Genomic DNA, 12,465 nt, shown 5'->3' with positions numbered 1-12,465 from the left:
CCCATATTTATATGTAGTTATGTGTGCTATTCATCATTATGCCTGTTTAGAAGTGGATATTTCTGACATTCCTCAAACATATTTTCAAACTAGTACCCATCATAAGTGGTAAATCAAGGGAAATCTAAGGCAAAGTGATCAAAAAGAGAATTTTGTATGATGAGATGTTTCTCAGCTTGAAGGGGATTTTCAGCAATTATGGATAAAATCTTGAGTCTGGGCTGAGAAAGATCTTATTACAGATATAGCCTCAGATGCTCTCTGTGTGATCTTAGGCAAGTCACTTGATCTTTTCAGTATTCTCAAACATGAAATGGGGTTGATAATAGCACCTACCTCCCAGGGTTGTTGTGCGAATCAAATGAGATCATAATTGCAAATCACTCAACTTTATGGCCTTTGTTCCTTGCACACATTAGACACTGACTAAATGCTAGTTTCGCTACACTGAAAACAAAAGACCATTGTCATTTTCATACAAATAACCACTGCCTCCCCCATTTTCGTATCCACCTCCTAATTTTCCAAAAGCGTTCTTTTAACCTCGTTAATTTCAGTATACTTCCCTTAGCTATGAAATTATTACAAGGTCCAATCTCATTCTTAGAAAAACTTCTTTACTCTGGCATTTGACGCTTGAGACATTTTTCTAGGTTTCAGAAACCAGTACGAGAGTGAAACAACTTTTTTTTCCCCAATTAACTCCCCTATCCCTCATTCTCTTCATTTCTCTCACATTATTTGTGGAACACATCGATTAAAATATTACCCTTCCAAACCTTTTGGTTTTAGGCTCCAGTCCAGAAACTAGGTGTGGACTGAGCCCTTGAAAGTAACGTAAGGAAGAAATAAGTTAGAGTCCCTCTTTGTCAGTACAAATTGCCTCATGTAAATGGTATTCAGGGCAAACTAGCACCCATTTCTAGTCTAATTTCCCAGATCATCCAAGTTTTTGCTCTGTAAAAATTCAGTCAAATTACAATTTCTTCCTTGTTCAAAATTTACCTCATTAACTAGTGAATATTCATTATGTGAATTCCACTATGAGAGGTTCTGAGCAGGTAGCAAAAGCTATGTATAAGACATGCATTTTCTCCTTGAAGAATTTTCAGTCTCTCTAGCATACCAATGCCAAATAAAGGAATTTCATGTTTAATACAACGTAGCATATAAACAACTACTAAGTGAATGGTAAACGTAAGTATTTATGAAAAGGAGAGATCACTAGAGGTGGAGGTTAGAACAGATGGTATTATCCACCCCTATTTTTAACACAAGAAGTTCCCAGTGCAAATTTGCTGAAGTAGCAACTCTAGTGGAAGAAAAATTGCCAAATATCTGAATTTTATATATGCGTACACACATCTATACATCTGTATATATGTATATACATTATTGATAGCATATATAGGAGGGTGAACTTTCAAAATTTTACGTCCTGGCTCAGTCTCTTGGCATACAACTTGTTTTTATGAATGTTTTTCTCTCTCAAACCTTGGATTCTTCATTTATAAAAAATCTGTACTAACTCATGACTTGTCCATTTTTGCTCTGTTTATAGTTCTAAATGAGTATAGTGCAGTTGATTATCCTGAAAATATTTAGTGAATTCCTGCTAGGTCCCTATACAATATATCACCAGTAGACACTGAAATAATAAAGAACTAAAATGAGAGGTGATTCTCAATGTAGGCACTTACCCCAATAGCATATTCACTGAATGCTGCAGACAAAAATCTCAAAGAATGCAGTGAAGGCAAGGATCATTGCAGCAAAATAGTAAGGAAAGCATTGAAGAAAAGTGAGAACTTTGAGTTGCCTTCGAGATTTGGGAAGGGATCAGCAGGATAGGAGAGCAATGGAGTCCAATAGGCTAAGAAAGTGATGGATCAGTAGGATAGGGAGCGATAGGAAAATACAAAAAGCATAGGAGTGTGAGGAGGGGAGCCGTAGAGCAATTAGAATTAAAAGTTGGAAAAATGTGATGAAGTGAGAGATAAGAGAAAAAAAGACGGAGAATTTAAGCCTCAATCTGATAGCCCATAGAAGTTCCTGTACATGTTGCTGAGTAAGGCAGTAACATGATCACAACGATGTTTGATAGTACTTGGCTTAGCATTTTGTAGGAAAGATTGGTGTGGGGGCAAAATTAGAACAGAAAGACCCAGTAGCCCTTTTGTTTTTAATTAAACTGTATGCAACTGATTTAACACCAGTGTGATTGCTTCCTCCTTTGTAAAATGAGAAGGTGGGATTAAATGCTCACCTCCCTCACTCTTTGATCCTCGGCTTGAAGTCATGATCCAGGACCAAAGGGGTCTCCATGAGATAGAAGAGGAAAGAGAAACAGGGTGAAAGGATAATTTATAGGGAAAATAAATTACCAATCACAGAAGAGAAAGAGGATCTATGTTTCAGTGAAGTCAGAGACTAAGAAGAAAAGTTTTTGGATACCAGTATGACTTCTACCTCTTGAGAATGCAGTTGTAGTAGACTAGTAAGGAGGGAATAACTGATTTTATGGCAATGAAGAAAGGCACTATATTTTAGGAATAGAGATCTTGCCTCAGACGTAAGCGTAGGTTGAAATCCCAATGTTGACATAAATGGCTTCATGAACCTGGGCCAGTTTTGTATAATTTTGGTGCCCTAAGTTATTCAGTAAAACTCTGAGAGTTGCAGATTCTGAGATGTCGGTTGAGGGCAGGGCCTATTTGTACTGATACGTTATAAACGTTATGACTGGGAATTTCCTATACCAATTAAGTCACAGATAAATAGAAAATAAATAAGGGAAGAGTTACAGATAAATAGATGAATGAAATGGAAATAGGAAATGAAGAAATTGCAGCTGTGGTAATCATTCATTGGAGAAATGTGGAAGCAAAGAGGAGAAATGCGGTATTCACCACAATGAGCAGACTTCTGTCTTCCTTTGCAAGAGAGTAAAGAGCACCTGGCTCATAATCGGGAACAACAGATAACCACTCAAGGAGAAAAAGAAAACGTCAATTTACTCACGTTGCATCTCTCTTATTTCAGTACAAAGAGATTAGCAGAACTGTTTTACACCCTTACTTACAAAGACATACATTGTCATTTCAACATAGGAATGATTGGAACATGGGGCAGGTGTGCCAACACAAAGGGGAAGTGGAGCTGAACGGATAATTATCATGGGTTCTAGAGAAGTAGGAAAGGCCAATGTTCCTCCAAGGTGTGGTGTGTTGGGAAACTTGGCCCACTTTCTATTCATTCCTATTCCTTTCAACCATTCCTAAATTTATGAATATTGTTGGTAAAAGTAATACCTATATTGAATCAAATCAGAACTTTCATTGATTTAAATTTCAAAAGAAAAGAAATAGTTTGTAGTGAAATCACGGGAAATGTATGTCATGTCAAGGAAGATCAATCATTTTCAAATCTTTCCATATTTGTTTTGGTTCAACAATCTATGCTTAAATTGATATTTACAATTGGAGCTAGAGTTAATGAAGAGAATCCCTTTGAGAAATGCCAGTTCAATTGTGATATTTTTCATTGTAAAATTTTTTTAAAGCTTCGTATTGAAAGGGAAAAATTCACGAGACTCAATGAGTGGAAGCAATGTCTGGAAGATTCTCTAGAACGACAAATGAAGAGAAATGATGAATTAGAGGAAGATTTAAATCGGTAAGACCCCTTTTGGCAGGCCTTTCAAAGGAAACATAAAGTAAGCAAGGACTTCACTATTTTGTTAAATACTGAGTACAAATTCATTTTGTATATTAACACTTATAGAATTCCACCATGGATGATTCTAAGTGAACAAAGGGTTTTTTTTTTTTTTCACTTTCATTTTCTTCACTAACTTACCGCTGACAAATAAACCTTCTGTCCTGCATCTCTGGAGCTATAGTAAAATGCTGCATAGCACCTGTACCTGAAAGTATGTTTGGTGGAATGATACTATACAGCATTTGACAGTCGCTTGTTCAGTATACTATTTCTGGACACAAATGCTTCTCTATGGTAAATCTCTATGTTTTCCATCCTAATTTATTTCCTTCATTATTTACCTAATTTGTTCAATTGTCATTCAGTCAAAAAGTATTATCAAACATCGATTGTATATAAAATACTGTGCTGGTCCTGGACTGGCAGGGGTCGATTACTAATGTGCAGTCCCTGCTTTGACAGTGAGTGATTGTAGGCTATTCAAAGAGGTAATGTAGGGACCCAAATAAGCTGTGCAAATGAGAATGTATTAAGTGCTTTAAAATGGTCGAAATGAGGGGGCGGAGCCAAGATGGCGGAGTAGAAAGACGCACATACACATAGCTCTGAACCCACAACCCATAGAATGGCTACAGGGAAGTAACTCACGGCAAATTCCGCACCCAGAGGCCACAGAACATTGGAGCGAGGGAGATTTCTGTTCCAGAGAGACCTGCAAACCTCTCGCGGGGGGTCCTTCGCGCTGCGGACTGGGCGCCGGGACTGGGAGCTGAGTGCAGCCCTGCCGCGGCCGCGGCACCGAGAGGAAAAGATGCGAGCAGGCTTCACAGACAGGATCTCCAGCGGCCACGCGGGTCCCTCCACCCACAGAGGGATCTGCAAACCTCTCGCAAAAGGTCCGTCGCGCTGCAGACACAAAGCCCAGCCCAGACCTGCTGCGGCCACGGCTGCGGCACCGAGAGAAACAGATCCAAGCAGGCTTCAGGGACTGGATCTCCAGCGGCCGCACAAGTCCCTCCACCCACAGGTGACAGGGGTGGGTGAGAGAGTCTCTTTGGCGGGTCGAGAGGGGAGTGGGGTGCCCCCATAATTCAGGCCCCCCCCCGGGAGGTAGAAGCTGAGAGGCGGCTGCAGACAGGGGCTCCCCAAGCGGGCGGGAGCTTGAATCCATTGCGGAAGGTCTGCGCATAAACCCCCTGAGGGAACTGAGCCTGAGAGGTGGCCCTGCCCCGATCTCAGCACCAGATCATAATCTCATACTGAATAGCAGCCCTGCCCCCGCCAAAAGCCCTGAGGCTGGAAGCAGCATTTGAATCTCAGACCACAAACACGGGCTGGGAGGATCAGGAGGTGAGGTGGGTGTGAGGAAAATATTCAGAGGTCAAGTCACTGGCTGGGAAAATGCCCAGAAAAGGGAAAAGAAATAAGACTATAGAAGGTTACTTTCTTGGCGAACAGGCATTTCCTCCCTTCCTTTCTGATGAGGAAGAACAATGCTTACCATCAGGCAAAGACACAGAAATCAAGGCTTCTGTGTCCCAGCCCACCCAATGGGCTCAGGCCATGGAAGAGCTCAAAAAGAATTTTGAAAATCAAGTTAGAGAGGTGGAGGAAAAGCTGGGAAGAGAAATGAGAGACATGAAGTCAAAGCATGAACAGCAGATCAGCTCCCTGCTAAGGGAGACCCAAAAAAATGTTGAAGAAATTAACACCTTAAAAACTAGCCTAACTCAATTGGCAAAAGAGGTTCAAAAAGCCAATGAGGAGAAGAATGCTTTCAAAAGCAGAATTAGCCAAATGGAAAAGGAGATTCAAAAGCTCACTGAAGAAAATAGTTCTTTCAAAATTAGAATGGCACAGATGGAGGCTAATGACTTTATGCAAAACCAAGAAATCACAGAACAAAGAGAGAAGAATGGAAAAATGGAAGATAATGTGAAATATCTCGTTGGAAAAACAACAGACCTGGAAAATAGATCCAGGAGAGACAATTTAAAAATTATGGGACTACCTGAAAGCCATGATCAAAAGAAGAGCCTAGACATCATCCTTCATGAAATTATCAAGGAAAACTGCCCTGAGATTCTAGAATCAGAGGGCAAAATAAATATTCAAGGAATCCACAGAACACCGCCTGAAAGAGATCCAAAAAGAGAAACTCCTAGGAACATTGTGGCCAAATTCCAGAGTTCCCAGGTCAAGGAGAAAATACTGCAGGCAGCTAGAAAGAAACAATTCAAGTATTGTGGAAATACAATCAGGATAACACAAGATCTAGCAGCCTCTACATTAAGGGATCGAAGGGCATGGAACAGTATATTCCAGAAGTCAAAGGAACTAGGACTAAAACCAAGAATCACCTACCCAGCAAAACTGACTATAATACTTCAGGGGAAAAAATGGTCTTTCAATGAAATAGAGGATTTTCAAGTATTCTTGATGAAAAGACCAGAGCTGAAAAGAAAATTTGACTTTCAAACACAAGAATGAAGAGAACCATGAAAAGGTGAACAGCAAAGTGAAGTCATAAGGGACTTACTAAAGCTGAACTGTTTACATTCCTACATAGAAAGACAATATTTGTAACTCTTGAAACATTTCAGTATCTGGGTACTGGGTGGGATTACACATGCACACACGCTCACATACATAGAGACAGAGTGCACAGAGTGAATTGAATAGGTTGGGATCATATCTTTAAAACAAAATGAAATCAAGCAGTGAGAGAGAAATATATTGGGAAGAGAAAGGGAGAAATTGAATGGGGCAAATTATCTCTCATAAAAGAGGCAATCAAAAGACTCATTAGTGGAGGGATAAAGAGGGGAGGTGAGAGAAAAACATGAAGTCTACTCTCATCACATTCCACTAAAGAAAAGAATAAAGTGCACACTCATTTTGGTAGGAAAACCTATCTCACAATACAGGAAAGTGGGGGATAAGGGGACAAGCAGGGTGGGGGGGATGATAGAAGGCAGGGCATGAGGAGGAGAGTGCAATTCGAGGTCGACACTCATGGGGAGGGATAGGATCAAAAGAGAATAGAAGTAATGGGGGACAGGATAGGATGGAGGGAAATATAGTTAGTCCTATACAACACAACTATTATGGAAGTCATTTGCAAAACTACACAGATATGGCCTATATTGAATTGCTTGCCTTCCAAAGGGAAGGGGTGGGGAGGGAGGGAGGAAGAGAAGTTGGAACTCAAAGTGTTAGGATCAACTGTCGAGTAATGTTCTTGCCACTAGGAAATAAGAAAAACAGGTAAAGGGGTATAGAAAGCTATCTGCCCCTACAGGACAAAAGAGAAGATGGAGACAAGGGCAGAGAGGGATGATAGAAGAGAGAGCAGATTGGTCATAGGGGCAATTAGAATGCTTGGTGTTTGGGGGGGGAGGGGATAAAAGGGGAGAAAATTTGTAACCCAAAATTTTGTGAAAATGAATGTTAAAAGTTAAATAAATAAATTTAATAATAAAAAAAATAAAAATAAAAAAAATAAAAAAAAACTAGAAAAATAAAAAAAAAAATGGTCGAAATGAAATGCAGTCAGAGACTGAAGGAGTAAAAGGCCTCTTCTAATTTTGTGGGATCAGCCAAACTAAGTTAAGTATATGACTTTTGAGCTAGACCCCACAGCATTTCTTGACCTGGGATATAAGGCTCTTCACGATGTGCCAGCAGCGTGCCTTTTCTCTCTTCAATTATATTATTCTGTCTTCTACACTTTACACTCCTGTTCAACTGGGCTATTCTCTGTGCTTCAAAACATGCCCTGGGCTTTCCCAAATCTGTCCTGTGCCTGTGATATTTACCCATGGTATCTACACTCATCCTCACCCAAATGCAGTTTCTCACTGGGGCCTACTCTGATCTCTGTACTTGATAATGAATGACCTTCCCCATCTGAGTTCACATTGAAATTTCCATTACACTCGCCTAAAGCTCTTACACGTGGTTGTATATTGTCATTATCTGCACATTTATTTCATATCCTGCTTCAATGAGAGCATCGACCACGGTCTATCTAAATTCTGTATTCTGTCACAATTTTGAAAGGTAAGCATTTAATGCTTTCAAATTGCATTGTAACTGAATTCCAGTGGATGACTTTTAATTGAATGTGGCAAGAGGCTATCACTGTCGAGGTATCAGAGCTTCTTACCACAGGCGAGAGGTTGCCATATTAGTGGGAGAGGACAATCTCTAAATGGTCCTGCATTTTCCAGGACTTTAATTTAGTAGTGTTACGATAGAATTAGTTTTTGCGGGGCTTTTATTGAACTGCTTTTAAGAGTACTACCTCTGAGTGGGAGGGAGAAATGCCTCCCCTGTTCCACAAAGTCAGTTTGCAAAGGAGCGTTTGAGATCCATCTGATTTTTCAAGTTAGAGACTACCTGTAATTCCATCCACTAAAGCAACATTTTAAATGCAACTTGGTGTTCCAATAGCATTAAATGAGATCATTTGTGTTTTGTAGCCTAGGACCTTTAAACACTTGCCCAGCCAATTTACATGGATCGACAATGAAAATAACGAAGAAACAACACAGCACTGTAAAACTTTTTTTATTCAAAATGAATTTCCTTATCCTTTAATTGTTGTATTATATTATTTGGAAGGCATCCTTCGTTCTACAAATATGACAGCATAACGAGAAATCATGTGGGCAGTGTTCTAAAATGAAGTGACATTAATGTAGAGCTGATGACCAATATATATCTTTTGAAAGAGAGATGAAATCATTGGTGAGGCTACTGTTTCTCTGGTTTTATTTCCCAAAATATCGTCAGATGTGTTGAGTAATGACAAGAACTCTTTTTATATTTATTTTCTTCTCTATGATTGAGGATAATTTAAGGTAGTGGTTCAAAAATTACCCTTTTGAAATGTATAATATGTAAGCTATGAAGACATTGACTTAATTATTCTGTTCATTGTCACAGATGTTTCAACGCGTTGGAAACAGCCATGACGGCATTAAAAGAATATGAAAATGGAGATGTTGTTGACCAGGGTGGGAGTGAAGTGAACTGATTCTGAAATGGGTAGAGAAATTAATGCTTTAAAAAATCAGGTAATCCTGAATATTGAATTGTGTAAAATGACTTCCCTTGATATACCTTTTGAAATAGTTACAATATGCACCAGGTCATTGGACACCAATGTCCTTGAGATTTACATCTTCCCCATGCTAGGAAGACAACAATTACTATTTCAGGCCTAGTCACCTCTTGCTGCTCTTAGCAACTCAGTAAACAAGCTTGGGACTTGATAATCTCCCTGAAAATTCTGGACTCTACTAACTTTCTTTCTAGATTTATATGCTAGAAGGTTTTCTTCTTCTGCCATCTTGGAACTTATATCAAATAGAATGTATTTAAATATATTGTGTTAATGGTACTTCTCAAGGATTAAAAAGCTTTCTCAGGTGAGAGAAATATTAGACTTGTTCTACTCATCAATGGAAGTGTGCAAAGACACAAATTTAGATTGGACCTCAAGAAAAACTTTCCAGCAATCAGAGTGCTACCAGAGGGAGATAAGCTATTTGAAGAAACACATGATAGAAAGTCTTTTAGGGGCACTGATTGCAGGATCTCTTAGAACTTCTGAACTTCTTCTGACACTTCTTCGGGATTTCTAAAGATCCAAATCATATCCCCCCCAAAAAGATGACTACTAAGCAGAAACAATTTGAAAAGCACTCGCTCTTTAAGAGCTTTTAAAATGGCAAAATCACCCCCCTCCCCAAAAAAAACAACAACGAAAGAAATTTGATTGCAAGGTGATTACCGCTGATTAAGAACCTTCATAATACAAGGTAATTGAGTTAAAAGAGTTAAAAGTGAAAACAGGACTTGAGTTGTTTTAAGAGGAGAAAGGAGTCGAATACTTAGGAGATTTTCATATCATTCCACCAGGAAGTGGGTGAAACCGACTTCATTGCAGTATGGCCTATACATTGCTCTTCTGTTTTAGGGAAGCAAAGATTTTTCTCGAACTTGAGGAATAATAAGTTGAGTAATTCATCTTGAACTATTTCTTAATTTGTAAGGATTCTAGTATTTGGTAATATTGAGCCATTTCCCCAACTCCCAGCAGGATTTGGGGGAAACTCCTAGCAAGGTTTTGAAAAACAAGTGTTCAAATGTGATCCCACTGATAATGCTTAAAGTGCTATTTAAATGCTAACTAATAGTAATACTCTTTTTTTCTATGTCAAGTGACTCCTTAGAAACATTTTATCTTAACTCTCATTAATGTTCGTAGATGATATCTCCTGTCTTGCAGTTCTCATCAATATTTATCATAAAGAATTAACTTCTTAACATTTACTGAGGATTGGTCCTCTGGAAGGCAGTGGTAGCATATGTTTTATTGATCACTTATTTCAGTCTGTCCTCTAACCCCTGGGTCTGAAGGAATAACGATCGAGTCCTGTTTAGCGTGTTGGTTTATTCCCTTAAAGCACTTGGGGAGCAGGAAGACGGCCATTTCACAACAGAAGCTCTGAGAAACAATGTGATGTCCCTGGGTACTGTCACCTGAGTTTTGAGAAAGACCTCTCTGGTTTTCTCTGGCTCTGTAACCCAAAATCCTACCATGTCGCCTTCAAATGGCTATAAATGTATTTGATTTCTCAGTGAAGTTTATCAACATAGAATCAGTCTTCTCATTAGAATGAGAAAGGAAATTTCATGTCTTTCCAAATTCCTTTTGAGATGTCTTGCTGCCTTAGGCCTGGCATAAGTGAAGAATTTATTGATCTCCTTCGAGTATGAATTTTATTGATATCTGCGCACTGTATTAAGAGCTGGAAAAAAGATGCATGAGAAAATTAGAGATCACAGAAGAAAATATGGGATGAAATATGAAATGTGGATTACACTGAGTATCAGAGCTAATCAAAGAAATTCTTGGTTTATCATTTCAGTCTTAATTTTGTTTTTGTTTCGTCACTTTACCTGAGTAATCATTTCAGGAAATACAATTTGTAGCTGTAATATGTAGAGAATGATGCATTTAATTACAACTGAATTCAAAATAATTTAATGTTATCAGTTTAAAATTAGTCTTTAGTTTGAAAGACCTAAATTGAATTGGTGTAACTTGATAATGTTCTTTTATACAGATTAAATACCTTACACAGCAATTGGAAGCAGCATTTTCATTTTATAAACACTTGGGATCAATTGATCAAAATCTTCAAGAAGAGGTTTTTTTTCAGGAAAATCTTGCAAAAGAAATGTGACCAGTTGGAAGCAGACAGCAAACACCTGGAAGAAGAAGTTGTTGCTATTAGACATCATCTGGAAATTCCTAAGCTAAAATGCAGCTAAATGACACAGAATAGAAACATGATCTTGATGAACGAGCATGGCTGGAAACTGATGAAAAACCAAAGGAACTCCATACATTCCTCCAGGTAACTTCATTTACCACGACTACGATTGTAAAATATTTCAATGTAAATGAAATTTTAGGATATTTTTCCCGGTTGTACACCCAAAGTAAGCATTCCCAGAGATTCTGGAGTTGAAGACAACTTTTGGAATTATACATGTTTTTTGGAATGATCCTAATACTAGCACCAGAGTAAGTACCAGAGTGCAAACTAATGACTAACTTCCTGTAGAAATAGGGCTGTTGTTGCTTTTAGTTAAAATTTAATTCAGATGAACTTTATGATCAATACTTTCAAAGTTCGAATCTATTTTTAGAAATTCAGAATCGGTCTCTGAATCCCTGACTGAAATTAAAGTGAAAGCTAAGAAGTAGACATCTGTTAATTTCCACGATAAAACTGGGCAGTTTCTCATTAATTTCATTCTTTGTTTTCCGTTTGGTTTAGACTCAGCAGAGACAGACAAGTTAGAACAATGAAGAGAAAATAAATTATAAATATTTATAATTACAAATTAGAAAATAAGAATGCTGATCTAAGGAACCAAATGGAGCAACCAATAAGAGATCTGGAATCCCAACTCTCAAGAATGACAAACTCATATCAAGACGGTACTGAGGGAGAGAGAGACAGAAATATGCCCAGCTTTCTTTTGAAGATTTAAAAATTAGACAATTATTGTCAAACAAATTATACAGGTAAGCCGAGGCAGAGACACTAAGGAAATAATACTTGAACTTATCAGACTGCTCTTGAACTTTTCGATGATGATTTTTAACAAATCCTTAATTCACAAATCCATGACTCCATTGGGAACTCGGTATCAAGAGTAGACATTATATTCATTAATAAAAATGAGTAAACCAGTTTTTTTTCCAATGTTAACTAGGTAGACAGGAATGAAGTGTGGTCCATTGGAGAAACGTTGCCTTGGCTGTAGAAGCAGAGGACCTGAATTCAAATTTTGCCTGTGATGCTTACTCCCTGGTCGCTCTCATTCCCTGATCCTGAAACCTCTGGTTATTTATTCGCTGTGTCTATCAGATAAAACACAAATTGAAGAAAATGAGTAATAACCTTCATCTTTAAAAAACAATCTTATGTATCTGCTTTCGAAAGGCTGTTAATGTTCACACTCTTGACAGCAAACAGTGACTGAAGAAAAATGTAGGCAATAGGAAGTCAGAAATATAGATAGTAGGAAATGAGTTCATTGGAATCAGGAAGAAAAAGAAACAAAGAATTCTCTTACTTTCATAAAGTTTGAGGGAGGGTATGAAGGCCTCAGTCTATACTGGGAGTTCTTATTACTGACTTTTACCCAGACATATGT

General features: G+C 38.3%; 1 protein-coding gene across 1 annotated transcript in view; it reads left to right on the top strand.

Annotated features, from left to right (window-relative positions):
- The window catches only part of LOC140522471 (uncharacterized), an 83,087-nt gene extending 79,250 nt beyond the window's left edge, over window positions 1-3,837 (top strand). Inside the window, exon 26 of the mRNA XM_072637904.1 lies at window positions 3,563-3,837. Coding sequence (XP_072494005.1) covers window positions 3,563-3,679 — 117 coding nt within the window. The 3' untranslated portion in view covers window positions 3,680-3,837. The remainder of the gene's footprint in view (window positions 1-3,562) is intronic.
- The last annotated feature ends 8,628 nt before the right edge of the window (window positions 3,838-12,465 follow it).

The sequence above is a fragment of the Notamacropus eugenii genome, chromosome 2, assembly GCF_028372415.1.
Source record: "Notamacropus eugenii isolate mMacEug1 chromosome 2, mMacEug1.pri_v2, whole genome shotgun sequence".
Lineage (NCBI taxonomy): Eukaryota > Metazoa > Chordata > Mammalia > Diprotodontia > Macropodidae > Notamacropus > Notamacropus eugenii.
The sequence above is the reverse complement of the archived record's forward strand: the minus strand, read 5'-3'. Positions and strand labels throughout refer to the sequence as shown.